Source organism: Rhipicephalus sanguineus, chromosome 8 (assembly GCF_013339695.2).
Source record: "Rhipicephalus sanguineus isolate Rsan-2018 chromosome 8, BIME_Rsan_1.4, whole genome shotgun sequence".
In the NCBI taxonomy this organism is placed as follows: Eukaryota; Metazoa; Arthropoda; class Arachnida; order Ixodida; family Ixodidae; genus Rhipicephalus; species Rhipicephalus sanguineus.
Window position 1 is genome coordinate 123,531,712 of NC_051183.1, and position 27,948 is coordinate 123,559,659.

The 27,948-nt window shown below is 46.2% G+C and overlaps 1 protein-coding gene across 1 annotated transcript in view; it reads left to right on the top strand.

The window, feature by feature from the left end:
• Nucleotides 1-27,850, top strand: part of LOC125759494 (uncharacterized) — a 64,293-nt gene extending 36,443 nt beyond the window's left edge. Inside the window, exons 6-8 of the mRNA XM_049418347.1 lie at nucleotides 17,182-17,306; nucleotides 27,288-27,365; nucleotides 27,773-27,850. Coding sequence (XP_049274304.1) covers nucleotides 17,182-17,306; nucleotides 27,288-27,365; nucleotides 27,773-27,850 — 281 coding nt within the window. The remainder of the gene's footprint in view (nucleotides 1-17,181; nucleotides 17,307-27,287; nucleotides 27,366-27,772) is intronic.
• Nucleotides 27,851-27,948: the final 98 nt, after the last annotated feature.

A 27,948-nucleotide genomic window follows, 5' to 3' on the forward strand; every position in this document is an offset into this window, starting at 1 on the left:
ATCATTTCAACGGCCGTTTTTGGCGCCGTAGTTGTCCGCCTCCGTTGTCGCCGCCGCCACTGTCGGTGTCCGTAACCGTTATCGCACAAAATAAGAAAAAAAGGAAAGAAGAAACAAAATTCCAGGATGGAACGTGGTTCGAACGGGGGCCTCTGCGTGGGAGCCCAGTGTTCCACCTCTGAGCCATACCGGTGCTTAAAACTGCGTTGGAAAAAAAAAACCCTATACAGGCTTCATGTCGTGAAGGAACACATTAACATATGTAATGTAGTGTGGTAGAAGAGTAAAATAACAACCAGGCGTCACACAAACGCGAATTCTGTAACCGGGCTTCACGCAATGTGAATTGCGCAACGAGTGGGTTGTTGAATGCTTCCAATCCTATACAAAGGCCTCTGCGATAATTCTTCATCGTCATCAGCCACAGCATCAACAAAGTCCACATAATGAATTGCAGCTGTTTAGCGAGTACCACGGTTCTCCGCAGAACGACGAAAAATGGTATAGTGGCTGCTTCCCTACTTCACAAAAATTATGATTTATAGCATAGTCGGTTCCTCGCATGTGCACTTCTATTGGTTGCCAAGGAAACCCATAAGGCTCCCATGATCCATTTCCTCATGGTCTCTTTAAAGTTAATCCCCTCTCTCTTGCTCTCCGTTTCTCCGGTTAACGTATGTTGTAAAGCGTGATGGGACAGCTAAATAAGGACCGGGCGTCACACAATATGAATTACGTAACTAGTTGGTCGTTTAAAGCTTCCAACCAAATACAAAGGGCTCAGGCATATTTGTTCATCGTCATCAACCGTCGCAACAACAAAATGCACATAATGTCTTACAGATGGTACCTTGCTTCTCCGCAGAATAGCAAATAATGTCGTGGTGGGTGCTTCCCAACTTCCCAAAAATTATGATTTGCGGCGTCGTGGGCACGTTCCTAATTTACTGGTATTAGTAGCCACAAAAGAGTTTATAACGGGCTCTAGAAATGCCGCTCTTCCGCCTTTCGCTGTGACTGTGCTGCGTGTTCCGAGCAGGCCTGGCGTTTTTTTTTTCTCATTTCAACCTAATTCTGCCATAGTTACCTGCGTATACGCCTCACTCGGACTAAGAAATCTTCATTTATAAATACCTTTCTGCATTTAAGTATACTTGATTACTTAATATCGCGACCTTACTTCCGAAATCGGCAAAATTAAAAATAACAAGTCTTGGGGTATCGCTCTTGTGCGCTCCCACCCTATGGCGACGCTCTATATCGCTGCAGTTAACTTTTAGTTTCGACGTAATCAGTTCAGTTACGAACTCCCCTGATGTTTCGCGACAGCTTTCACCTAAGCCGTATATGAGCAAGTTATTTCCGCGGGACCTGTTTTCTAATCATCGTTTCTGCGATGCATTTGATTGACAATCCCTCGTAGGTGAGTTCGTCCGTCTTAGTTCAGACACGCGCGGTGCAACTTGGTGCAATATACTGCTCTATTTTATTTAGTCGCTCTTCAAAGTATGCTAACCTAGAGAAAAGACCTGATATCTCTTGGCTAATTTCTGCCTGTCCCGAGAGTTATTCGAGCAACATGTTTTGAGTGTCGGCTCTAGGGTTCGTTTCCACATCACCGAACAAGAGCAACAACACCTTCAACGAATTCGTTAGTGAAACAGACACATTCATGATGACTGCAGGGGAGTCCGGCAGCAGCAGTAAAAAACGATTGTCACTTCTATAGGTCTTAAAATTATACTTCAAGCTCACCTGCAAGACAGAGCATAAGATTTTGAAGCGAGTGATTTCATGCTGCCTCCGGACCAAATGAAGAGTAGTACAGGATAGCCTCCGGTGGGCCCACAGGTATTGCTTTCGTGCCGTGCCACGCGCAGTTCAACCACGCATCTACAGTCCAGCGTATGTTTTAGTCATCAGGAAATTCATTTGCTGTATCCCAGCAAGCAGTTTCAGCGCACGAGGCATTGACGAAGCATCCGCTGGCCGGCCAAGAAGGCAAGTTGCCGAGCTGCTGAGAGCTCGAAAGAGATGGGCCGTCCTTAACACAATAGAATCTGGTGCATGCAGCAATCTACAAGACACAGCATAAGATTTTGAAACAAGTGTTTTCCATGCTGCCGCCGGAACCACTGAGTTCGAAGCGAGAGTTTCGAAGGGAGAACGCGAGACCATAAAGAAACAAGTCGACGATATGCTACGCGAGGACATCATTCAGCCATCGAAGAGTCCGTGGGCGTCATCCGTGGTATTAGTGAAGAAGAAGGATCTGTGGAGATGGGTGACCTCACAGACCGGCCAAGTCTCGGCCTTGCCAGAGAGAGCGAGCCCGACACGACCGCCTTGATCATAAGCATTTTAATCTCTATTTCTTTCGAACGCCAGCGCGCGCAGGCCCGTGGCAGCGGCACCTGCCTCGTGGAAGAGCGAGCGTCTCCGTCCTCTTCTTTGCGACGCCGATGCTGCTGCCGCTACAGATCTAACCCTACGCTTCTGCACCTATTATCGCCGCCTGAACAAAATCACGAAGTAGGACGTGTACCCTTTCCGACGGATAGACGACATTCTCGATCGACTCCACAACAAGAGGTACTTTTCAATGATAGACCTCAAGACCGGCTATTGTTCGAAGTCGAGGAGATACACAAAGAGAAGACTGCCTTTATAACACCAGACGGTCTCTTCGAGTTCAAGGTCATGCCCTCTGGTCTTTGCTCGGTATATGCGAATGTCCACTATGTTATGGATAGAGTAACGGCAGGGTTGAAGTGGCGAACTTGCCTCGTGTATTTGAATGAAGTTGTGGCGAGCACTGCGCACAGACGTACGCAGCCTCCGTCTCGTCACTGATTAGCCCGGCGTGACACAGCTACCGGCTGCAACACGCTTCCGATAAAAGACAGCGCCATGCAGTTTCACCGGAGGCTTACGTCACCACTGCTGGCTATATAACCCAAGCTACCAAGCTTGGTTTCACGTTTGTTTCTCTAACCTTCCGAAGCGCAGCATCGGCATGCTTACCCTGCTGCTGCTACTACGTTAATAAACATCGTTTCGTTTTATGTTGGGATCCGTCCTTCACCGACTCCGCATCCCACAAAGTCATTGTGTTTGCCTGATACGTCGACGGACACCTCCGGCGCCTATACACCATACTTCGAGCAATCAAGAGTCCGAGCCTCACCTTGAAACCTGAGAAGAGCCGCTTCGCGTACGTGGAGCTCTTGTTTTTGTGTCACGTTATGAGCAAGTCCGGAGTGCGCACAGACGCTGGAAAATAGCTTCCACCGCTGTCTGCCCGCCACCCACCGACAAGAAGGGCGTACGCGGATTTCTCAGCTCGTGCACCAAATACAGACGCTTCGTTGAAGAATTTTCATGGAATACCGAGCCACTAAGGTAACTCACGAAGACCGACGCAGAATTCAGGTGGAAAACAGCGCAAGTCGAAGCATTTCAAGAACTGAAAGCACGCCTGCAGACGCTTCCGATTCTTGCGCATTTCGAGGAATACGCCAATATAGAAATTCGCACCGACGCTAGCGGCGTATCACTTGGCGCCGTCCTTGTGCAGAGAGCCGACGCACTGGAAACGGTTATCAGTTATGCTATCCGCTAGCTATCCAAGGCAGAAGTCAACTATTCCACAACAGAAAAGGAGTGCCTTCACTTCAAAGTTGTGAGTGACCACCTCACCTTGTGTTGGTTAGCTACCTAGAAGGATCCTACCGGTCTTGTCGCACGATAGAGTCTGAGACTTCAAGAATTTGACGTTGCCGTCGTTTAAAAGTCCCGACAAGAGCACTCTGACGCCGACTGCTTGTGTCGCGCCCCCCTCGACCTGTCGCCGCACGATGATCAGGATGATTACTGCTTTTTGGGAGCCATCAGTGCCGATGACTCCGTTGAACGACAGTGGACCGACCCGGAACATAGGGGCAATGTCGAATACATCGAGGGCAGGACCACCGTTGTTCCGAGGGCATTAAAGCGAGGACTGGTGTCGTTTTTGTTGCCACAAGCCCTTCTCATAAACAACTTCTCGCACATCGAGGCAATTACCTTCTCGTGGTGACTTCAGCAGCACGACCATAAGTCCCTCCAGGCCCTACACGACGACCCTACGGCTGGACACCCCAGTGTTTCTTGAACCCCCCAAGATTACAGGAAAAGTACTGCTGGACATGCCTTGACGCCGACGTCGGTCGCTTCTTAAGGACATCTCCAGACTGTCAAAGACGCAAGACATCGCCGAAAGAGCAGCAATGTTTCTTCAGCCGACCGAACCACCTCGCCGATCGTTTCAGCAAATCTGTGTGGATATACTGTGGCCGTCCTCAACGTCAACGTGCCGAAACAAATGCATCGTTGTGTCAACCAACTACCTCACACGCTACGCCGAAACAAGGGCGCTGCCTCAAGGCTGTGCCACCGAGGTATCCAAGTCGTTCGTTGAGAAATCGTCCTTCGTCATGGAGCCCCAGATGTTTTCATCATCGACAGACTTTACTGCTTACCCAACTCGGGCGATCTTGAGATACAGACAAATAAGCCACCACCGGACCACCCTCATTGGTGTGTGGGTGGTAAGCCACTGACTAATGGCCTCACTGAGCGCCTAAATAAGACCATTGCTTACATGCTGGCTTGTGCGTCGAACACTAGACGTGGGATGCCACCCTTTCATATGTGCCTTCGCATACAACACGGCCGTGCAAGAAACGACGCAGATGACGCCATAGTGGTTGGTTCACAGAAGGAACCCGGCAACAGCACTGGACGCCATGCTACACAACGTCAACGACGAAGAAAACATCGACGCCACTGGGTACCTTCAGCGCGCCGAATCTAGAGACAGCTCGCCCGTCTGGGCATGAAGAGCCTCCAAAAGACCGACAACCGTAATTGCAACCTTCGACGATGCAAAGTTGAATATCAGCCCGGCGACCGTCTTTGATTGTGGACGCCGATACGCCGATGTGGACTCGGTGAAAAGCTTTTTAGGCGATACTTCGGTCCATACAACCTGCTTCGACGTCTTGGTGCTCTAGACTACGACGTCGCCCCGGACGGCATTACGAAGTCTCAGCGGCGCCGCACACGACCCGAAGTCGTGCATGTCGAGCGCCTTAAACCGCTTTATACGGGTCAGCGAACCTGACCACCCTACTTTTTCTTTTCTGTATCATTGGTCATTTTTCCGTATCCATATTATTCCCCTTCCATGTTCTGTCTAAGCATCGGGACGATGCTATTTGAGAGGGAGTTATTGCAACGTACGCTGGTTTTCGTATTTCAATGTAACCGTTCTGTTACGCATATAATAATAATAATCATATCTGGGGTTTAACGTCCCAAAAGCACGATTTGATTATGAGAGAGCACGATATGATTATGACTGAGTTTCAGGACATTTGAAGAAACACGCGGCGTGGGACGCACCTCTGAAGTTCGTGTCCCGAAACAAGGACGCCGTGTCGCAAAGGGTTATACCTGAATGAGTAGATATATTTTTGTTTTTTCGCTTTAGCTGGCTCGCCAGGTTCTTAAACTGGGTCTAAGTCCCGCGCCGTAAGCGTAACCTCAGTTCCAGAGGCGACCACTATAGGCGCAGCTCGCGCGTAAGAGTCTTCTTCCTCTTGTTCTCCGAGAGCCTTGATGATGATAATAACGCAGGCAAAACCCGATTATCTTCGAGCCAGCTCCTCAGTCATCATTCACTTCGTGGATATGGCGTGATTGTTTTTGAGTTCACATATATATTTACGTTCTGCGGTTGTGAATAAATGCTCAGTTGAGAGTCGGCGCTTGTGTTTCCTGTCTTCTTTTTCACGTGCATTCGTCTTCCCTTGTGGCGCTGTTTCAGTAGTATGAATTTGTACCAACTTGCCCAGTTGTCAGTCCTTCTATACAAGGAATAGACTGTTTTGAAGGGCCGCTCCATTCATTCTATCAATAAAACTGGTGATTTAAACATTTGCGTAGGTTGCACTGAAGGCACATTGATAAGGAGACAGTGGAGCTGATGGGCACCTAGCTAGCCTTGGTTGTTGCTGTTTTGCTAACTTTGGGAAATTTTCTGTTTTGTTCTTCCTCTATATATTTCCTTTTCTCTCTTCTCTCTGTTCTTGCATATGTGATTTTTTTTTCTATTCTTTCTCCCTTTGTCTTGATTTGTGTCTATTTCTCTTTCCTTTTTTCTCTATCTTACCTTTCTCTCTTTCTGTATTTATCGCTTCCTCTTTTTTCTTTCTCTTTCTCTCGCTCCCTATTTCTTTTGTCTCTTTCTCTGATTCTCTGTTTCTCTACTTCATCGTTCTGCCTTTGTTCTCGCTATCTTTCCCTTTCTCTGTATGCTAAGCTCTACTCCCTCCCTTTCCGTTTTCCCTTAGTTCTCTTTCACACACCATTGCTATGATGTACTATACACGTCTATGCTATGTCCTGCTAGCGTGCCTGGATAGCTGAGTGGTTGAGAAGCACGCCTTCAGGTCGTGGGTACGCGGTTTCGAATCTCGCCTCGGCAAGAAATTTTTGTCGCCATGAATTTCTCTTTCTTCCTATCACCGTCTTTCTCTCTCTGTGCACTCGTTCTGCCGCACATCTGAGTTATTGCATCCCACGCCGGACAAATAGGCACCCGCGTACTGGGACCGAAGCAGAACATGAAGACAAGAACGACGAGAGCGCGTGCTGGTTCGTGATGATCATGTTTTTTTTTTTTTTACCAGACCGTATAGATTACGCTCGGCATAAACTACTCCGCTGTTAAAAATGGCACTCTACTATACCTGGCGACAACTTTCTGTGGCAGCACAGCCGAAGTTACGTGGGCGGAGCTTCTGCACATGTGTTACTACGCCAAGTAGTCCGTTCGCGGGCGCTTTCGGTTTTGGTTTCGCGAGCGCATAGAACATGTGCGTTTTCATACGAGTATTCATGGCTCATGATGTTGTTTGGAAAGTTATGCAGATAGCTTATTCACAGATGTACTCGAAATCTACCACATGACTTGATATACTTAAGGATGCAGCACAAATACCTGGAATCATTGCTGAGCTCTTCTGCAAATCAAATACTATAACTGTGCTAGCGCTTCAAGTCTACGTGAAAAGCGAGCACCATTTAGTATTGTTTACATTTCTTTTTTGGGGAAAGCGATAGAATGTTTTGTATTGCAAAGGAACGCAGGAATCAACTTGATTAAAGCGGTCGGTTTTACTTTTCAAAGAAAAAAATAAAAAGCTACGGCCCAGCAGTAACTGCGCAATTGGAAATCTTACGCAAAGGTAACAAGCCATTTTCCGAATTTCGGTGCACACAGGGTCGACATCGTCGTTTTCCTAAATTTGGAGACGCTATAACTTTCTGGAGACCCTCAAGGTATTTTGTCAGGAGACGCGAAGGCATCGAAAGGCAGCAGATATCTTGGCCACGACCGGTCAGGAGTGGGCGTCTCACGCTTGCGATTACAAACGGGTGAAACGCGTTCCTTACTCGCGTGGTCAAGAATGCTTTTTTTTTTTCACATTAAAAATCACGCTGTCAGTCGCATAATAGACATGAACGCGTTTGTTGCCGAGGCAAAGCTGTGCACGGGTGATTTTGTAACCGCAAATCGCTCTCATTGCAAAGCGCCAGAAAGCATCCCGCCGCAGACGCCGACGGGCACGGTGTTAAGCGGGGGACAGACGGTACGATTTTCCATGCGATCCGGCGGCCGACGCGGCGGTGGGGGAGAGGGAATGGTGGCTGTACGATGCTATGAAAGGTCACCATTCCGATTTCCCCTCCGCCGTGTCGGACGTCGAATCGCATGAAAAATCGTACCGTCTGTCTCGCCCTTTAGACGCAATCTTCGGCTCGATTGTATCAGCAATAGTAGGCAATCGAAATACCGATCATGTATGCAACGCAATTTATGAAATGGGCCACTTATTTTACGTACTGTTTCCAATAGCAGTTTGACTTTCAAGCGGCTCTTCTTGCTGAAGACTTGCAGGTAGCCGTCGTCACTGTCAAGGAAGCTATCGCGATGAGAGACCCACTTGCGATGGTGGTATCACTTGCACACTTTTTTCTCGGTGATAGTATGGGCAAATCAACAAAAAAATTCATAAAGCAACGCTGTCTTCGTTTCTTTCTGGTCGATGAACACAGATCACCTAACGAACACGCGCTTATGCTCACTTGCAAGGTTCGATGTGCACCTGTTTCAGCTGAGCGACGCCATCGTTGTTTAGTGGGAACGGAAAACGTGAAATGGACACCAGAAAACCTGAAAACTCGAAAGAGAAAAAATCACAAATCCTTTGTGGGATAATCACCCTTTCTTTCAATGCAAGCAATCTTGAACGTAATACCTATTTCTTTTCTTTTTATGTTTTCTCTTATGCTACGTATTTAGCAAAAGCTAGCGTTCGCGGACTACATACAGAAGCGTAGTAAAAAAGTGCGTGGTTCGGTTGCGTAGCCTCGGCTTTGCTGCCACAGAAAGTTGTCGCCAGGTATAGTGCACACGACCCTTAAAAAAATCACAGCATATCCACGGAGTGAATGATGATGAGTGGGCGAAGCTGCGGAGGTTCATCGGTAAACCGTGAATCTTCCGTGAATTCTGCCCAGTACATCATCACCGACGTGAGATAGGGCGCGTTTATACTAAAGGTTCGATGAGTTATGACGACTTGCAGCTCACTTTAATTTTACATGTACGCTGTGAATTTTCATTGTTTAGAAAACCATTGCTTTAGAAAACATCTGGCGTCTTTCGTTAAGCAGCTGGCGTCTTTTCCTTTTGCTTTAGAAACATCTGGCGTTCTTCCGTTTTGCTTTTACAAAACATATGGCGTCTTTCGTTGGTTTATTTCATCAATCAACGGCGTTTTGAACAAAATTTTTATTGTTTAATCACGCACAGGAGAAATCACACCAGGCACTACCTTGGAGGTAAAGGATGGCTGCTAATGGGAATGAGGGACAGAAGAAGTCGGCTTTTAGCTACCGCTGCGAATTTTTTATTGTTCAACAACGCACAGGAAAAATATCCCACCGGCACCACCTTGGAGGTCAAGCGTAAGACTGGTTACGGACTACGACTACGACTACGAGGGACGAACGGGTGCCGCCTTAAGGAGCTTCGCCCCTAAAAGCAGTTTGACACCTTGTACTGGGCCAAACTAATATTACTCACAATATGCGCATGGAACGCGTGGACCGTGCTGAGTGAAGATTAGAAGCACTGAATTTTTTACCTTGCTCTCCATCCGTTGTCGACGTGTTCCTGTTCATTGTCCTGGTTCCATCGTACCCAGCGCACGAAGCGACCATGATCTGATATACCCACGAGAAACAAAAGCAAACAAAAAAATTCGGCAGATCCCACGTACAGTGGGAGTCGATGTTATGCGAAGCATGCGGCGGGTAGGTGACTGTAGCGTAACTTTTTTTACTGAGTGACACTTTACAAAATGACGCTAAAGATTTGTATAAATTTTATACGCACACATATATATGTTGAAGAGCCGCATATGTGTTATATAACCTGTTGTTTACGGTTGGGTAACGCTTCAAATGGCAACGTGGGTATTACCAACACCAGACGCGGTAAGCGGATATGTAGTGTTTATACGTGTCCGGAAATGCGCGCACGTTTCACGAAACCGTGTACATGTGTGCAAGAAGTTCTTGACAGTTCTTGAACAAGGGCATCATCACCGTGATCAGTGAGCACCAGCAGCTGGTCATGACTTGTTGTAGGATCCGGTCGTGATCGTGGCGACGAGGGGCCCATGTGTAGTGAAGCATGTGGTATAGTAGAGCTGTTGGAATTCGTGGAGGCCTCGGTCATTTCGTCGACAAATTCTCTGTCGACAGAGCCGGCGACATGTCAGAACCTGAGGCCACACTTCGCGTTGGTGAGGTATAAGCCGTCGAGGCTCGTAGGCCTGGATAGTGCTACGTACACCAACATCAGTGGACGGTGTTTGTCGTATTCGTAGACTACCTGGGCGTATGTAGCCTGCGTAGCCTAGTCTACAAAGCGGCTGTCAATCAATCTCGCATCATCCTCGGTCAGCATGAGGCCACCGCCCAGCCTCGTAAGGAATGAAGGACACTGCGTCGTTCTGGTGGAGGAAGTGCACTTTACGGTGCGGTGACGTGGATATCATATGTAACCTCCGTTAATGTATGCCTCCGGGATCGAGCAATGCTTCAAAAGAGCTTGCTGAATCATAGGAATACAAACGTGTTTATTAGACTGTTATAAAAGCGGAGCCAACACTGGAATTACAGACGTTAATCTGATATGACGCCTCTATCGTAGGAGTACACATTGTAGGAGCATCGTGTAATGCTTATTGCTTTCTTGTAAAATCAGATAGCCAGCAGCACAACCGCAATTGACATTGCACCAATATTACGCCTGCGTAGGCTGTTTTTCCAAACCAGTTGATAGACCTGGCGTGGCTCAGTGGTAGAATACCTGATTGCCACGCTGAATGCTTGGGTTCGATTCCTGCTGGGATCCTAATTTTCATTCTTTTCGTTCGTTGAGTCAACGCTGCCGATGTTGGTTTTCCTTAACGCTCCAGCATTTAAGTTACCAATGACTGTTCTCGCCGTTCCTGGGTAGATATAAACTGTCAATCACCTGTGGCGCATACCCGTACACCGCGGCCCGTGGTAAACGGGTATGTGCCACACGTGTCTAGTGGAAAGGGTTCGACGTCGTACGCGACAGGATTTTAAAGTTATTCATGTCATGACCCGGCAGTCACATTCGTCAAATCCTCTTACCCTCCCGTGCAAATTTTGGTCTACACCATGTTAAGGAGTCGATCATGATAGCACCCAGACGTAGGCGGCTAGATAGATAGATAGATACGTAGATAGAAACGCTCAAAGTGCCAGAGGTTCGCTAAAAAATGTTTCGCATTTAAAAATTAAGCCAAAAGGCATATTATAGGAGTGATAACAGTGGCACATGCTACGAAGTGAGTAAAATATTGAAAAACTTGAAGCAAACTTAAACCAGTCATAGCGGTCGCCACACACACATGGAAACAGATGGGTAAAACGTATCTGTGAAAGGCAGACACGGTAAAATCATGCCTATACAGAGATTCCATGAGTTGAGTGAGATGGCTAGTGCAGCGAAAAGCGGCAAATCCTCGGCAGGGAAAGGAGATAATGCAAAGCACGTCGCATTGTTGGTCACCCTAACTACACCATCCCAGGTAAACCAATAAGTTCGTCCCCGTGTATGTTTGTCTGCGTGGTTCGAAATTGAACTTTCCTTGCGATTGTGTCGACACTGAAATACAAAAGTTCATTTCAAGAAAGGCGCAATCGGGGGCGATATAACAACTGCGGACGCAAGTCAGTAAAATACATTAAATAGCGGTGCTTTAAATATTTCTTCTTTAAAACAACGGCGGGTCTAATACAAACAGCACAAAATGCAACGTACACGAAGCCGTGCAACTAAGACCCACAAAAAGCAGTTGCATTAGTTAACGTCTGTCTAGAAAGCTACAAAACAACAACTTTTATTAAAATATATCGTGCGTCAGATAATTGGCAGGATACCTCAAATATGCATGTTAAAGAGACAGGGCGTGCAAACACGGACACAAGACAGAAGTCAAGACACCACAAACGGCAACTATCAACTGAAAAGGCGCACAACGGCGGAAAAGAAAGAAAGCACAAAAACGTGTCTGCGCATGCCCAAACAATAGGCGAACCTATATTCCGTCACGCGTGGTGGTCTAAGTGAGAGATAAATATTCAGACACTTCATTCCTTTTTCATGCAGATTAATCGATAGTTGGCTAACGCATGCGCCGCCATTATTATGTAATCGATATGCCAAACCTCAACCATTAAACGTGTTTCATCATTCCTGTGCCGGTACAAAATCGCGCATTCATCGAATTTCGGCGAGCACTTTCACTCTCGATAATGTAAAGATAGATTAGATGGTGAGCCTCCGGTTAGCGATCTCTTATGCTACATTATTATCTGGTTACCACAGCGAACCGTTTGCTTTACGTAAAAGCGGCCGCAACTCCACAGACTCCTATACAGCACACAAGTAGGGCAATCAGCAAATTTGTTATGTTTCACAAAATAAATATCAGTCCACTTCTTGTCTATCACGCGCTCATTCTTTTTCTGTACTGTGGCACATAACTTACCTTGCTTATTGGCAGCTGCAATAACAACGTCGACCCCGTATCTGCCCCCTACTTTCTTTAGCCTATGACATACGCAATGAACATGCGGAATACCTACGACATGCTTTTTCCTATTGCTTTCTGCAACCATGCTCGGGCTTAAGCAAATTGATTTTTTTAAGCGTTCAGCGACAGTGGCCACTGCCACGCGAGGATAACCTACACCGAAAAGACCTGTAACCTGTGCGTTAAACCTGGCACTCATTTTGTGTTCAGATGGCTTAGTGAGAGAAGACTAAAGACATGGCATAGCTATACCGTTTTTTTTTGTCTTAGAATGTTTCGACGAGACGTTTAACAGCAGTTTAGAAGATCTAGGAGGATGTCGCTAGCAAACGGGTTTCTTTTGAAGCGTTAAGGAAATGTCTAAAAATTGTATTCCATCATTTTGAGGCAATCCTTTAGTGAAGTTGAGCCCTCCTCCATTTAAGTGAAATTGTTCGCTCGCTGACGTAACCAACAATTCAAAGTCATCACTACTACAAAAAAACGAGTAATCGTCCACTTACCGAAAAACCTTAATACTACAATTGCTTAAAGGGACCGACAACTGCCCTCAATATGAAATGAGTTGACTCCACTGAAGTAAAGATTGTCCATCGCACTGACTCAAACCAACCCTGTTTCTTTCGCGAGGGATGGATTTAAACTTTTAGTTCTTAATTTAAAGTCGTGAAAAATGACCTGTGGCGCCTCTGGCGGCAAAAACATAAATGATCCGATGAAGACAACCACGTGACCGTTGATTGCTGTACGCGGTCGACGATTTGTTTGTTAGTATTGAAATAATGTTCGTTTATTTATATTAAAATGTATTACTCCATAATAATTTACATATAGGTCTGCGTTAGTAGTATGCATTAAAGTGGCGCTGCCTTCGAGTGACTTATTGATCCCATCCTCGTCAGCGCGTCTTGAGCAACTTTTCAGCGTGCTCATGCAACCGTGCACGCAGTTTCGAGGTCGCTAAGATTTTTGAGCGACATAGTTTTGCTACCTACACTTCGTCGCAGAAATGGCGCGCGCTGCTACTCGGTGCGGCCGTTTATATGCACACTTACGTTTTCGATTACTTGGCTTGGCTCGTGTATCGAGAGAGTAACGACGCCGGGACAAGCCATCCATGACACAGGCGCAGGCAACCTTGGGCGCAGGCGCACACAGCACTGTACGAATACCGGGAAGGTGTATAAAGACACACATCTCATTGTAACAGCTTGCTATTTTCAAAAATGGTTGGAAAGCTCAAAATAAAGGTTGTTAAGCATAGTTACAGTAACTTCTGAGAAAGCAGAACGACAGCTTTTACAAGGGCTAGCGGCATCGCTATCAATTCTCAGCGCTGCTGGAGCAAGCCTCCATGCGTGTTTGGGGCCTTTCAGATCGAAAAATACTGCTTATAAAATACCTACGTGTTTTTCGGGTAAACCACTGCAGCTACAAACGCTACAAATGGTTAGCTTCTTGTCGCGCCGTAAAACACCGTGTCGAGAAACATCAGTTGTTTGTCCCTTTAAGGCGTCCTCTAAACGTTTGGCGATCTTGCTAAGCTATGAATCACTAAGAATTCAAGCAATATTAAAACCAATGCAAATTCCTGATATTTGCGCATAAGTGCCTTCCTTCCAATCTACCAGCGTCGATTGTAAATACATGAAAATTATTTCTAGAAAAGCCTCGGTAGACACACCGCACTTATCAGTGAAAACCGTTTCCTGCACTTGCTCTTTATTGCAACCTTTAACACACGTTGATAACTCTTCATGCGGCGAATAGTAATAAAGGTCTTCGATATCCATGCTATAGCTTTACGACCACCAGGGTTCTCCTCTGAGTGAAACTGAACTAGCGCCTGAGAATTGCGCATGCGAAAAGGGTCTGCAAAACTCAGTGAGGTTAGGCAGTTCTGCAAGTGACTAGAAACAGTGATGATTTGCCAGGTGCCTTTTTCAGAAACATTAGCTCGAAAAGGAACCTCCTCCTTATAGATTTTCGCTGAAAACACAATTATAACGTGAGCGATTTAGCCCTCTTGACATTACACGCTATTCTCTCAAGAATATGTGTTAACAAAACATCGACGGCACGCTGCCTAATTACCTTTGGTTTAAGTTTTACCGTCCTAAAATTCTTTTTGGTGGCTGTTAACGCTTTTTCTGAAAACATGCTGTCCTAATACTTACCAACTAGCTCCGTTCTCGGTCATTTTGAGCTAAAACGTTTAACATTCAGGATTTAGAGTGTTGGGCTCTGGCTCTTTATACATTATATCGCCCTGAACACGACTGGAGTGAATGTGCGATAGGCTAATGACTGATTTAAGGTGAAATGCGACAAAAATATTGTTTTTATGGAAGCGTAGGTGCACGTAACCCCACCTGTGGTGGTAAATGCTATTCTCTTTGCTACGGTGTGCATCATCCCTATTGAAAATCGTGGGTTGGTGGATGCTGGAATTCTTGGTGGACAAGGTGGAAACAATAGTGGATGTGGTGGAAACTGTGGTGGTCATAATGGCTGATGATGGCGAGAGTGGAAAAAATGGTGGCAGATGGTGGTGGTGGTGGCGAGCTTCTTTTGGTGTTAAGTGGAAAATACTGGCTGATGGTGGCAAGAGTGGAAAAATGGTGGCAGATGGTGGTGGTGGTGGCGAGCTTCTTTTGGTGTTAAGTGGAAAATGCTGGCTGATGGTGGCGAGAGTGGAAAAATGGTGGCAGATGGTGATGGTGGTGGCGAGCTTTTTTTGGTGTTAAGTGGAAAATGCTGGCTGATGGTGGCGAGCAAAACGTGTTTCGGTGGATGGCTTGGTGAACAAGCTGGATGACGGCGGCATGATGCAAGTGGACGTGACGTTATGTGAAATCACTGTCACTTCTAATGTTTTGCTGTTCAATGTGTAGAAAAATATGTTTACAGTTCAAAGAAGCCAAAGCCGATCATTAAGCTTTTCAGCACGCTTTTTTTTTATTCATGCGGCGTAACCGCCTCAAGATTTGTGGAGCACAGCAGCCGTGAATGTTTACATTTTACGCACGTACTAGGTTTACATCCGCGATGTGCTGCTCCATTGTGATGTTTACAAGTCAAGAAGTGTCGGTGTGAACAGCGACAGTATCTGTGTTACATCGGCGCGCAGTTGCCGAGAAGTAAATGAGCCCTTCCAGCGGGTAAGCCAGAAAACAGCCGCCGCTTGATACCGTCACGCTAGAAACGCAACTCTGGCAATTCTTGCACACTCACTTACCTCAGCGGCACTTTAAGGTAACAGTGGAAATGCGTGCGAAGCTAAAATGCACAAACTTTTACCTTCGGCCTGCGTCGAGATAAGCCCGACCAAGTATCACTTCCACCATCATATTCTACCACCATGACTGCCACCAAAGGTTAGGCATAGCTTACCGACCGAGTCCGTCTACGTGTTATCGGCACTTCTGGGTTTCAGGATACACGATTCCGATGAGTACGAATGACTTTACAGCACAGCTGTGGCATCGGCTAACCTAAATGAAGCGTTTTTTCTCGTGTACGGTGTCCGCACAAGAAGCGATCAGCATAGATGCGACGCGCTTCCAGCAAACGCCTCCGCTCACCAACCGCCGCCAGTCGCACTCGCCGGCGCTTCTCTGACACGTATGCGAGAACATAGACTTGTCAATTCGAACGCCTTACTGAACCAATATGATGGCATATTTTTCCCGCGCACTGCACTTGCGTTTGGCCGAGCTGTTCTGCAGTTGTAGCTAATGATACAGCGTCAGATCAGTGCGCTGGCACGGCTGCGCTGTAGGTTGCGCGAAAACAGCATCACAATACTCAATCAACTGTACGCGCGTGTTTATCGAATGAGATTTGAGTCGACATAAAGCCTGTGCACATGTCGCCCTTTGGAAAAAGCGAGAAACGGCAATTAAAATTAGCTGTAACATTCGGTTCACTATACCCGCTCCTCGGTCCACTTGACACTTTTTTTGGAGTTACGTTGTGAATTCTACAAGAAAGTTAGCGCTGTTGCCATTATCGACGTGCCCTTTGTTACTGGCAGCAGTTTGTTCGCGTTTAATAACTATGCAAATTTTAGTACGATGTGAAGATCGCGTCTGTGTCCAGTATGAGACATACAAAGCTGAAGCCAAACGGTGTATTCGTATGTTGACTAGTCATTTTGCAGAGCTCAAAGCAACTGTCAGCGTGGCGTAGTGCGTAAAGTACTCGGCTCGAGATCCGAAGGTCGCACGTTCGACTCCCGGTGGCGGCAGTTTTTTTTTTTGCATACGGCTTTTTTTTTTCTTTTTTTTGTACTAATGCTTTCTACATCGCCTTCTATACAATTATTTATGTGTAACAGCTAATCACGATGGTCCCGACGCTGTAGAGCCGTTTTACGCTCCGCTATTCCCAGCATCCATCATACGCCAGCATCCAGCATACACCATGTGCCACCATCTTCCAGCACCATAATCCACCATAATGGTGGATGGTGGAATCCACCATCCCACATGGTGGATAAATTTTCAATAGGGATATCACAATTTTGGCAGATAAAACGCCAGAACTTTGTTCAAACATTGTCTTAGATGGACTCTTTCCACGCTTTTGAGAAATTCAATACCCTGAAGCACTCCAGAGTTAATTACTTTAATCGTTTTTAGAGCAGCGTGTCCTAAGTCTGAATATACTGCCCAACGAAAGTTCCACTTAAGCGCTTGGCGCAACAAATAAGCAAGCAACTTGATATGGTCAACTAAATACCTGATTTTTAATGCATTAGACGGCACGTCAACGTTTTCGCCAAATTCGAGGCGCGTGCGTTGAACATCACTCTGTGCAGTTTATTTTTATTGCAAACATTTTCTTATCGCATTCATGTCAATATCCCGTAGTACATTGACAGTGCAGAGTATACTTTTCATATCCTTCTCATTCTGCTTTCGCGCAGGTCCTTCGAAGATTACCGTAGAGACAGAAGTAGTTCTGACAACAAGCTACGTGGAAGCATTCAAGAAAAAAGTATCGCATGGTCTGAAAGATGTTATAGACTACCTGCAGGTGGTGTTTGCGCTTGTGAGTAGTATTTTGAGCACCGTTGAAACATAATATAAAAGGTTGTACAATACTGCAAGAACAGTTTCTTAATCATTGTGCCGATGTTTGCGAAGACTAAACGGCGGATTGCGCAGCATAATCATAGGCACGCATTATTCAGAATCAACTCGCACGGTAGAAGTTGCTCGCAATCAAGTATTCTCCACACTCACGGTCTTCCTTCCACACCATGTGCAATGCGGGGAAACGACGCCGGGTACCACACTGAAAAACTTTTTATGCTTTAAAAATCCTAACATCAAATGCAAACAATCGCATCTGTAAACAAATGCAAACCGAACACATAGTGTAGGGTTGCGCGAAAGAACAAGGACGAAGGTAAGTGGACAGGACGGGCGCAAAACTTCAACTGAATAAACGGAAGGCCAAAGCCGTTAAAAAGTTTGAATCAACATCTGCCTCACACGTGCCTAAAAAACCTAACAGATATAAGGACAAATAAAGCGGAAAACTAAGAGCAACAAAAATTTGAAAGGTCCACCGCGCAAACGCCAACCTGCAAACATGCGGTGATAGTGATACGCGGGTAGAGTATGATCAGTAACATGCGCTGAAGTAGCAAACAAGAAAATAAAACACAAATGAACGTCTGATTACATAAAACCATCTAAACATTGCTGCTCCTTCGGAAGCAATGTCAGTGAAGGCATGCTAACGCAATTGTCGTTTCGCGCAATGAAGAAGGCCTCTATTAATTCCCTTTCCATCTTGTCATTAGACTTGTAAAATATTCGGGTCTCCTATAGTTTCGGCGAACAACCACATCTCCTACAGTGTAAATCGAGATGGCCTCCGGTGTGGGAGCGCACAGCTAGACTGTGCTCTCGCGCCCTCTCATTGAACCAGCGTCCCGTCTGTCCAGTGACAAGGCGGGATACCCTTCAACTGTGATTTTAAGCTCTTGTGAACGGCTGATACAGAGCAAGAAGGGCAGTAGTAAACGTAACGAAAATGTGACTGAAAGTAGACGAGTGCACGTAATGCCCTACATACATCGCGTGTCGCATAATTTGAAAAAGGTAGCCAACCGTTATGGGGTAAAAACGGTTTTTTCGGCTCCGTGCAAGTTGGCAAAAGTATGTTCCATGATGCACAAAGGTTTGCGCGTGCCGTGTAGTAAGCGGCATGTTGATCCCGCTGTAGAGTGCGTAACAGGTGTGGTATACCAAATCCCCCTGTCCTGTGGCCAGTGCTACATTGGACAGACGGGACGCTGCTTCAATTAGAGGGCGCGAGAGCACAGTCTAGCTGTGCGCTCCCACACCGGAGGCCATCTCGATTTACACTGTAGGAGATGTGGTTGTTCGCCGAAACTAAAGGAGACCCGAATATTGTACAAGTCTAATGGCAAGATGGAAAGGGAATTAATAGAGGCCTTCTTCATTGCGCGAAGCGACTATTGCTCCCCAAGGAGCAGCAATTTTTAGATGGTTTTATGTAATCAGACGTTCATTTTTGTTTTATTTTCTTGTTTGCTACTTCAGCGCATGTTACTGATCATACTCTACCCGCATATCACTATCACCACATGTTTGCAGGTTGGAGTTTGCGCGGTGGACCTTAGATAAGGTTTCAAATTTTTGTTGCTCTTAGTTTCCCGCTTTATTGGTTCTTATATTTGTTAGGTTTTTTAGGCACGTGTCAGGCAGATGTTGATTCAAACGTTTTAACTGCTTTGGCCTTCCGTTTATTCAGTTGAAGTTTTGCGCCCGTCCTGTCCACTTACCTTCGTCCTTGTTCTTTCGCGCAACCCTACACTATGTGTTCACCTGTGCACCAACTAGCCCAAATGAGAGCTTTACTGCAAATGCAAACCGACCGTGTGTGCGCAGCAGCGATTAAGGGCTGGATAAAAATGGAAGTAGCCTTGAAGTGTACATTGTTGTTCCGTTGGTTGTTTCGTTGTTCCGTTGGCTCCATTCGAACACCGGCCCGGCAGTAAAAAGCGCGATGCCCAAACAACTACGTCTTAGGTGCATGGCTCATTATGTGGCATGGAAGTCCATTAAAAATGTCGCGCGCGCAAGCTGTTACGTTGAGGCGCATGACACCGTTTCACAAAGCTGAAAATTTGCCATCGGTGTAATATCGTCCATACGCCATTGAGACGCGAAAAGTGCAGAACCACTAGCACATGCCCCGGCCCAACGACAGCGTATTGCTGGCTCATTTACCGCTAAATCACTGCTGACTTTGTTATGCGTAACAACGGGCTTTTCCGCCATTTATTCCTGTTATATTACCGACGCCTTTCTGCACTGTCGAGTGTTCTGCTCTACTAGATATTATATTCTCGTTTGCGAAGCCTCAAATAGTAATGTGTTACATGAGAGCTTAGAACTAAAATGCTTACAAGTTCGCATATCCGCGGAAGGGAACATCTCCGCTTTCTACTAGTACTTCCCAGAACATTAGTGCCATGTTCACCTCCCGAGGTCTTCGTTTCATATTGGCACTGGTTCGACGGTGAGGTTCGCGATCGAAGCGGGGAGAGGGCTCGTTTTTCCCGTTGTGTGCGAATGACTTAGCACAAGGAGTGGTAACACAGATGCCTACGAACTCGAGCAGTAAAACGCATCCGAAATTGTGCTGAGTGCTGACTCGTAGTTGTTTGACATATTGTGCTTGGTCAGTCCTAGAGAGTGCCTTTACTTCTGATGGGTTTTTGAAGTTCTCACTTCCTGTCGTTGCTGGAATAACGTGCCCAGTGTATTCGCTTTCTGCTTGCAAGATGCCGCCTGTATGTGATGTGTTCAGCGTACCCCTAGCAAATGGATATTTTAGTTGTATATACAGAACCTCTAAATGAACGATTACATCAGATGTTTTCCGAGCAAGTGCTTTCGAAGACGGAGGGCATAAGAAAACGTCTAGCAGAATACAAGAACACTTTGTGAATGAGAGAGATAGTGTCGTCGGATAATTATGTATCATTCATCCCGATCATTCATTTATCATGAAATGGCATACATCAGTCAACCCAGAACGTGTTACATCATCGCTGTCGGTGTGTCAATTACGGCATTATGATACCTAAACCGCACTTCCACAAATTCAAGCCAAAATTGTGTATTTATGTGTGCCTATTTTCTGTTTAACTTGCCGTGGACACGAAGGATCTGGGTCATTTGCACTCGTATCGACGTTTTTTAGGGGCGTAGCTCCTCTTAGTCTAACCTTGTCACGTCTCCTTTGTGCGGCGTATCTCCCGGCAGCTGGCAGTAAATGGCAGTATCTGTCCGGTGGTGGTGGTGGTGTGCGGCGTGACCACCCTTACTGCGCATGCGCATACCCTCTCCACACACCTCCTCTCCACTCCCCCTCACCATTCCTCATGTCCTCTACCCCCCCTTTCCCTCTCCACTCACCTTCTCCCCTTCCCCTCCCCACTTCCACTCTCCCATACCCCTCTCCCCTTCCCCTCCCCCATAACCAGTCTTAAAAACTGAGGGGGCGTACACACATGAAGGCTCCCTAAAGACAATGCGCTGGGACAGTACGTGATATGTATCGCCCTCTCCTCTCCTACGCTTCCCCCTCTTTCTCCTCTCCTACGGTCCCCCCCCCCCTCCCTATATTGCCTCGCGGCGCAGCGGCGCCGCCGCAGGCAGCGTCGCGAGGCAGCGTGGCGGCAGCGTCTTGATTGAAAATACCGACCGCTCGCGCTGCACAACCGTTCACTGACCACCCCGTATATATAGGCACTGGATTCTGACCTCCAAGGAAGTGCGTGATGTGCGATTTCTCCTGTGCGTGATTAAACAACGAAAATTCACAGCGTACATGTAAAATTAAAGTGAGCTGCAAGTCGTCATAACTCTCATCGAACCTTTAGTATAAACGCACCTGATCTCACGTCGGTGATGATGTACTGGGCAGAATTCACGGAAGATTCACGGTTTACCGATGAACCTTCGCAGCTTCGCCCACTCATCATCATTCACTCCGTGGATATGCTGTGATTTTTTCTTACTCATACGAAAAAATCACAGTATATTAGAGTCATACGACTCTAATATACTCGGTGAATATGCAGAATGGTTGAGGAAATAACTCCGAAAATTTTCATAAATACCAGAAATGAAATATGCCGTCATAATTATTTTTCCTTGGTGAAATATCATAAAATGACTAGAGAAATATATTACAGCAGTATTTACAGAAAATACATTATTGTGTACTTTAATTAGGGGCGAGAGGTGGTCGAGTCAAATATGAAAATTGCTGTCCTTCCTCCGAAGAGCACATTGCCGCTTTGAGATATTAAAAAAACGGGCTCTGGTAATAATTGCGGAGAAACGAAATTCTACCAAATTCAGCGGCAAAACCAAGACCGAAAAGACACATTCTTGTAGCGCTTAAGCACAATCACAAAAGAAAGAAACACATGATGACGAGGCAGGCGCTAACTCACAACTTTAATAGAGACTAGGAAAAGTGTGGCACGTACGTACTCTTCCCAATGCGCAGACGCATCATCAACATCGCGCATGCCTAGGGGCTCTGTCAAAACAAATATATCAATAAGCTCTTCCGCGTTACACAGTCAAAGCGACGTTAGACTGACGCAATCAGAATTTCTCTCTTAAGCGAAATCCCTCCAGAAGTTCACGCGCCGTTTTTTTTTTTTTACTTCTGTCAAGGATTTTCACATCTTAGAATCTCGGCTCACAAGAGCAGGTTTTGCAATGCGCCGAAAGCTGCACTGTAAAATCCTTCTTTAAATTGCTGACGTGCTCCCTCATGCGGTCATTTACGCATCTGCCCGTTTGTCTACGTAGGACTTGGCACAGGTTAAGGGCAGTTCATACAACCCACCAGGCGCACATTGACTGTAATGGTTGGCGTGCTTGACCTGGCAGCCAGACTTGGAGACGCCCATGATGCGGGGGCACAGTTGGGCCAGCTCGTTGGGTGTGGAAAGTACAACATGTACATCGTTCCCGTGAGCCACTTTTTCAACTTATGGCTCATCTTAGGCATATAAGGCAAAACTATCGGCCGTTGTCCGCTCCGCTCACCAGCTGTAGCCTCTTTTCTAAGCGCCTCTGCGTTTAGCTTGCAGTGCAGGGAACCCGCCACAGACGCAATGACCGGATGAGGGTAATCGGCTTTTGACAGCCGAGCCAATTGGTATACGAAGCTATCTCGCATCTTGTGCTCACAAGACTTCATGAGTGAAGATCCCAGACACTGCGGCAATGGCCCTCTTCACTAGCTTAGAGTGAGCAGACCCGTACGGCAAGTTTTAACACGGAAGTGTTTTGAGCCGGGCTCCACCACGGCTCTACAGACGCATTTCCGTCACGAATATGACGTTGTAAAATATAAAGGCTAACATATGGCAAAGAAAAAACTAGAAGAAAAAGTTCCGTCACCTGGAGTCGAACTTGTGACCCCTTGATCCCCAGCGCGAAACGACTCCGCCACGGACGGCACGTTCCTCGTCGTACTAACGGCGTGCTATTTATATGCACCATTTCCCGGTAGCGGTACTCAGAGATCGGGGTACATGAGCGTGTTTTCGTTATCATGAGTGAGGTGGCGCGAAGGGCTCGAACAGCGCGTTTAAAGGTAGTCGCCCCACGCGTTGAAAGGAGTGTGTGCCTCTACAGGGCGTGGTCGAACCTGCGCGCGCGCTTATCTTGTACGTCTTGCGCTCTCACCGCAAGTTTGCGTTGAAGTTACAGAGAGCACGAAGGTCACTTCGCTCACTGCAGCGGCCACTTTCGCGAAAGGAGCATGTTGCTCACAAACAAAAAATTTGGCAGATCCCAGGTACCGTGGGAGTCGATATTATACGAAGGATGCGGCGGGAAGGTGACTGTGGCGTCATTTTTTTTACTGAGCGACACGCTAGGAAAAGACGCTAAATATTTGTATAAATTTTATACGCACACATTATGTTGAAGAGCCGCACATTAATTAGCACTAACAGACAATAATGCCAAGGAAAGTATAGGGGACGTTATTAGTAGTAAGTGTAAGGTAAATGGGAAGAAATAAAAGTGGACTAAAAGATAACTTGCCGCGGGCAGGGACCGAACCTGCGACCTTTGAATAACGCGTCCGATGTTCTACCAACTGAGCTACCGCGGCGGCCTTCCCCCGTCCATTTTATGGGGTATATGTGCATTTAAACGTGGGAGCGTCAGTCAACGCCGCCAGTAGCCATGACGGCGAGTGTGGAACGCTCTTTTTCTGCCTGTTGGCGTCACGTAGCACGTGCACTTATTACGAGCTGGCAGCTGACCAATAACCCCTCGCATACTACCAGAAAGCGTCAAGTCTGCCAGAACGAGACCCTCGCTCTGAATGAAGGAAATATGTGTTAAAGAAAAACGAGCCCTTAAAATTAACACTTCTTCCCCTCATTCAAGAGCCGCCTATGTGTTATATAACAAGTTGTTTACGGTTGGGTAACGCTGCCAATGGCAACGTGGGTATTACCAACACCAGAAGCGGTAAGCTGATATGTTGTGCTTATAGATGTTCGGAGAACGCACACATGTTTCACGAACCCGTGTGCATGTGTGGAAGAAGTTCTTGACAGTTCTTGAAGAAAGGCATCATCCCCGTGATCAGTGAGCACCCGCAGCTGGTCATGGTGTGTTATAGTATCCGGTCGTGATGGTGGTGACAAGGGGTCCATGTGTAGTGAGGTATGTGGTATAGTAGAGCTGTTAGAATTCGTGGAAGCCTCGGTCTTTCGTCGACAAATTGTCTGTCGATAGAGCCGGTGACATGTAGGAACCTGAAGCCACCATTCGCGTTCGTGAGGTATAGGCCGTCGAGGCTGATAGGCCTGGATAGTGCTACGTAGACCAACATCAGTGGATGGTGTTTGTCCTATTCGTGGACTACCTGTGTGTATGTGACCTACGTAGCCTAGTCTACAAGGCGGCTGTCAACCAATCTGGCATCATCCTCGGTCAGCATGAGGTCATCGCCCAGCCTCGAAAGAAATGAAGAGGACACTGCGTCGTTCTGGCGGACGAAGTGCACTTTACGGTGCGGTGATGTGGATATCATATGTAACTTTCCGTAATGTATTCCTCCGGGGTCGAGCAATGCTTCCATACAGCTTGCTGAATCATAGGAATAAAAACGCAATGTTACTGCTATAAAAGCGGACCCAGCCCTAGAACCACAGACGTTAATCTGATATGACGCCTGTATCGTAGGAGTACATATGTAGTGTTTATTGCTTTCTTGTAAAATTAGATAGCAAGCACCACAACCATAATTTACGTTGCACTGATATTACGCCTGCGTAGGCTGTTTTTCATACCAGTTTATAGACCTAGTGTGGCTCCATGGTAGAATACCTGATTGGCACGCAGAATTCTTGGTTCAATTCCTGCTGGGATTCTAATTTTCATTTTTTTCATTCGTCGAGTCAACGCTGGCGATGTTGGTTTTGCTTAACACTCTAGCATTTAAGTTACCAATGTCTGTTCTCACCGCTCCTGGGTAGATATAAGCTTTCAGTCACCTGTGGCGCATACCCGTACACCGTGGCCCGTGGCAAACGGGTATGTGCCACACGTGTCTTGTGGAAACGGTTGGACGACGTACGCGACAGGATTTTAAAGTTATTTATGTCATGACTTGACAATCATATTCGTCAGATCCTCTTACCCTCCCATGCCAATTTTGGTCTACACCAATTTAAGGAGGCGACCGTGAGAGCACCCAGACGTAGGCGGCTAGATAGATAGATAGATAGATAGATAGATAGATAGATAGATAGATAGATAGATAGATAGATAGATAGATAGATAGATAGATAGATAGATAGATAGATAGATAGATAGATAGATAGATAGAAACGCTGAAAGTGCCAAAGGTTCGCTAAGAAATGCTTCGCATTTAACAAGTTACAACTGTGAAGGTTGGCGCTCATCCTGTGTATATTTGTGCGTTCGTTTCTTGCGTCCTCCTTTGTATTTGACCAGCGCGCTTTAACTGTCGAGCTGTTACAGTTGTTAGTTCGCGCTAATCCTGTGTATGTTCGTTCCGTGTGTCCTTTCTGCTTGAGCAGCGCGTTGCAAATTTCGAGCTGCTTGCCGTTCTTCGCGTGACATTACAACTTGTTGCTATAGCATTCATTCCTTCGCCCTATGGGCGAAACAATGCACAACAAGCGCTCAACTACGTCTGTGAAGACATGTTTGACTTTCGTGTTATACCGATTCTTATGGCAGAGGGATCAGCGATGTTTTTTTTTTGCTCTCGGCATATAGCAAGAGTAAACATAGTCCTTTGAAAACGTTGCACTCAAATCTAACAATTGTAGCGTATTTCCAGTGGGAATCTCATGGGTAAAGCTGAGGCCTTTGCCATTGACTTTAAAAATATTTAAAACCTTGTCGACCTCGGAACTAATAAATTGACATATACGGTTCATTACAATTACAATGTAGTCGACATATCTAAGAACCTTTAAAAGAGGCGTGCCTAAGAGGCAGCTGTCAATGCTTTGATCTACTGCCGAAAGGAATATTGTCACGTGATCGTGACGTCGACGAAGACCCCAGGCGACGTGTCCAAGATGAAACTCTTTATTGTCCGAACTTGTGGCCAAGAAACGGAAAGTTAACTTACAGCAATTCACACGGTATGCACTGATAGCGGCGAACAGAGCGTCGGCCGTCGATCAACTGACAAGCGGTGAAGCGCGTCGGCATTTATACATGTGCCGTCGAATATTCCAGCGCTGGTTGTCGCGCAAGCTCTAGAATAAGCTCGAGTGTTCGCGTCTTGCGCGCAATCTTAACAAAACGATCTACAATAATCGCGAAGCTTCTCGAACAATGAGGCGCGGTTTGCGCTGAGCGTTGCTGACAGTCTTTGTGGGCGAAAACCGAACACAGAAAAAGTGCTAATAAGAACCACATGCAGCAATATGTCACACAGTAAAGGCGCTACGCATGAACCTATGCAAATGGCCTTCTTTTGAAGATATAAGCAGTTGTCATAGGTGATAAAAGTATTCTTAAGGTATGTGTCATTAAAAATAAAGCCACCCCCCCCGGGGGGGGGGGGGGGCGTAAAGGCTACGACATACATTGACTTAATCAGGAGATGAGGCGCTGCGATAACCCCCCGCCCCCTGAAGGGGAACCCTGCGCGCGCCTATGGCTACGGACACAGTGGCCCTAGTTCTGTATTTGTGAATGTACGTGCGCCATGCGTGCTGCAATCAGAAGCGGAACCTGCACAGCCGCGAAGCGATGTCGATCGAGTATTGATAGAACGACGCTCACTCCTTCTGGGTATCTCGGTGGAGTATGACAGTGCCGCTCTTCCGCGTTTCGGGTTCGGTTTACCGGCGGAATCATTTAATTTCATTCCTGGGTAATCATTGCCAGCGCCCGCCTTTGCGAAATCTGAATGCGGCGAAAGGCTGTCCGCAGGAAGACGGCAATTCTGCCGTTTGACCCGACCACCCGTCTTAATTAATGAAAAAGTTGGTTAGCTTAATTTTTAATTACTGACGTCATTGATGCTTCTACTCATGTTGAAACGCCTGCCACTAGAGTGACAGTAATAAAGAAGGCAGCGTGAAAATATGGCATTTTCCTTATTTTTGAATATTTTCTGCCACATTTCTCGAAACGCCCAGTATATCATCAACTTGCAATGTCAAAAAATAAAAAAAAAAATCACGTCTCATCTGCTGTCCGAGGTACATTGATATGCTGTTATTAAAGGGCATCGAAAAATAGCTTCGTAAAGTATGTATTAAGTACTGGAGTATTTATACAGTGTGTTTCAAAAGATGCCCCAGAAAAAGTAATTACGAAGACAGCGTCAAAATTGCTCTTTTTTGTTATTTTAGAGGATTTTCAGACGCATTTCTTGAAACAACAAGAATATAGGTGCCGCGATTTACAAATTGGAAGCACACATTCATGCAATTATTTTGCCTTACAGGTGAACCATATATTCAAGTCCTTCGATGCAGACGTTCTGGACCTACAGTTACTCATAACCAGGGTGATACTGCTCTCGGTAATTTATTTATTGTGTTGCATTGTATTGTGCTGTATTTATGTGTTGCGTATTCACATTATGATAACTCTTTCAATACTACTACTAAAGACTAGTAGGAAAAGTTCAACCAAAAACTTAAAATTATCAGGTGCCAAAACATACAAGAGAAATAATTAAATAACTGCGACCACAGTCCATGAGAGCATTCACAAGAAGCTAGCGGCTATTGAGCGGCTTTCTTTTAATTTTTTAAGACGAAAATCGTGTCTCATCAGACGCTATGAGGCACTTATGGCTGTCGTTATTGCCGTTAGCTTTAGTACACAGCTAGGAAGGTAGTTGATGCCTAGGAAAAGAAAATACCAAGCGTTGTTCAAAACGTTGGCCCCAGCAGCACCCCTTTAAGAATTTTTCATCGCTTCAAGCTTCCGCCTTACTCTGGACTTGAGGCTTATTTGGACCATCAGAAGCTGGCTCGGCATGCGGTTCAGAAATCCACCTAACCTCGAGCACAATGAAATATAAAAACTAAGGTTCGAGACAGTATCAAACCCAAGTACTGTGAGTTCTACAGCATTCTACCGCAGAGCCCTGCCGCGCT